Genomic DNA, 2,612 nt, shown 5'->3' on the forward strand with positions numbered 1-2,612 from the left:
TGTCTGGTCCCTTGAAGGGGTGAAATAGAATCAGTTTTTCATCTCCTTGATATAATTGCATTTGTCTCCCGCTGGTGGTAAACCTTTGTTGTGGCAGCATCTTCTGATAATGCAGTCCTACTGATTTCTCCTTCTACCTGCAGTACCAACCATGATAACAACTTCAGCGTTTTACCTCTGAGAGAGACTATCACATCTCTCTATCTTAGTCATCACGACACAACGCTGATATGAACAAACATGACAGTACAGTCCTACAGTGGAATTCGTAAATAACCAAAGACAACCCTATTGAGTCTATGGCACTATTGTGATATGATGCCTTCATGTAAACACACATGTAAACACACATGTTTATTTGAGTGTGTGCAGGAGGTAGATAAATGGCAATCCACTCCAATCCAAACAGATTTTCAGGGAGTGAGACCTCTCTGTGTGTACAAGTCTACAGTAAATATGTCCCACCACGAATGATGTAGCAGCCCTCCTTGTGTGAATAGGTGACAATTCTAACATATAACAGAAAGGTTATCAGAGGGTGTAGTGGTTAAATTCGATTATTTCCAAGGATTTAACTGTATTATTTGAAAACAGTCAATTGCCCAAAAGGTGCTGAAAAGGGTTGTGCGCTCCTCTTTGCACCGTATGCATTTTTTTTACCGCAAGATTAATCAGTGTCACCTTGAAACTAACAACAAATCTCTAACGCAAGACGCATTGTTTGCAAAAATGTGGCCAATCTGTGTCATTTTGTAAATGCAGCATCTGTATGGCAAGACACATCATTCACCCAAGTATTGTCAAAACTGTCCCAGTGGTATCGGAGATAAAACGTGTGACATACAAATGGACAAAGACCGATCTATTGTCTCCTCCCTGAGTTCATTGTGGACCGCAACAATGCAGTAAACGATAAAACATTTATAATCACAAAAAACATTTGACATTTATATTCACACATAGCAACCAAAAACGGTACTAGACAGTTCAGATTTGGCATTTTTACAAGGGTCATTTAACATTTTCTGTATGCTAGTGAGTGGCCCTACTCTCTAAAAAGCAACATGTTTACCATTCTCCGTTATGATTCAACAGGATATGATTGATTGATTGACAGCTGTAGCATGTTGTGGTTAGTGTCTGTTACTGCGCTGCCTCTAGGAGGTGCTGTTCCGCCGCCCTCAGCGTGTCCTGCAGGTCCCGGTACTGAGCCAGGGCGCACGCCTCCTCCAGCCCGGCCCAGCAGAAGTCCTGGTGCTCCTCTGACAGCGTGACGGCCGTCTCGGTGTCCTTCAGCTCGGCCAGCCAGTAGAGCACCTCCTTGGGTCGCCCTCGCACCTCGTAGCGCAGCTCGTGCAGGAAGCCGTCGACCATGCGCAGGTGCTCCGCCCCTAAGCCCGCCTCCTCCCTCGTCTCCCTGAGGGCCGTGGTCAGGTCGTCCTCCCCTGGGTCCACGTGACCTAGGAGACCACAACCATCTGGTCAGTTACGGCACCACAACCATCTGGTCAGTTACGGCCTAGGAGACCACAACCATCTGGTCAGTTACGGCACAACCATCTGGTCAGTTACGGCACCACAACCATCTGGTCAGTTACGGCACCACAACCATCTGGTCAGTTACGGCACCACAACCATCTGGTCAGTTACGGCACCACAACCATCTGGTCAGTTACGGCACCACAACCATCTGGTCAGTTACGGTACCACAACCATCTGGTCAGTTACGGCCCTGTTCGGACGCTGTCGGAAAACTCCCAATGTTGGAAGTAACCACTACAATGATCTTCCAAGTCTAGAGTTCCTAGTGGAAAACAAACTGCTTGAACAGATTGAAGTTCCCACTTCAAAAGCAGTCCTAATGCATTCATGTGGTAGTTAGGACTTCACCAACTGGGTGCTATGAGCTCCCCAGAACCACCCTAATAGGATATTACTCACCGTACTGGAGTAGTGGCGTTAACAGGTGGTTATAGCACATTTGGCTCAATTACAATCATACGAGCATGTGGGGAAACTTTAGGTCTACCACAGGGCAAAGTCTAACCATATCCAGTCCTTCAGAATGTTCGATTCCGGCCGGGGACATATCCTGCATGTCATCCCTCCTCTCTCTCTCATCCTTCCTGTCTAAATCTCTACTGTATCTGTCAATAAAAATGAAAAATATGAGTGGGACTGCCCCACTTTAAAAAAAATAATAACAAAATAATAAGGGAAGTCAAAAGGTAGATCATTGGATGTATAAGTGGTACCAACCTAGCACCAGTCTGTGGTTGACAAGGCTCACTGTAGGGATGCTCCGATTTATCGGCCACCGATTTAAATCGGCCGATTTCACTCCAAATGACTCGATCGGTGATCGGCAAAAATGGCCGATCGCAAAAACCGATCTTTTTTTTTCCTTTTTTTTTTCTGGGGAAGACAGATAACTGAACAGAAAACATAGGAGGACGTAACAGTATGTAAACCATGAAGGCCACGTTAATGATTTCTTTTATACAGCCATATCGACTGACTTGGGCTTCAGGCCCTAACTGGGTGATAGGCCAGACTTTTACTATGCCATAAAAATGGGTCTGCGTTTGCTTGGTGCCTAATGGATCAAAACT

The 2,612-nt window shown here is 45.6% G+C and overlaps 1 protein-coding gene across 2 annotated transcripts in view; it reads right to left on the reverse strand.

Moving 5' to 3' along the window:
* Positions 1–443: 443 nt before the first annotated feature.
* The window catches only part of nudt2 (nudix (nucleoside diphosphate linked moiety X)-type motif 2), a 3,889-nt gene continuing 1,720 nt past the window's right edge, over positions 444–2,612 (reverse strand). For both annotated transcript variants that reach the window (XM_080528658.1, XM_080528659.1), the window contains exon 3: positions 444–1,460. In XM_080528658.1, coding sequence (XP_080384784.1) covers positions 1,144–1,460 — 317 coding nt within the window. In that variant the 3' untranslated portion in view covers positions 444–1,143. The remainder of the gene's footprint in view (positions 1,461–2,612) is intronic.

The sequence above is a fragment of the Nansenia antarctica genome (assembly GCF_963989245.1).
Source record: "Nansenia antarctica genome assembly, chromosome: 4".
In the NCBI taxonomy this organism is placed as follows: Eukaryota; Metazoa; Chordata; class Actinopteri; order Argentiniformes; family Microstomatidae; genus Nansenia; species Nansenia antarctica.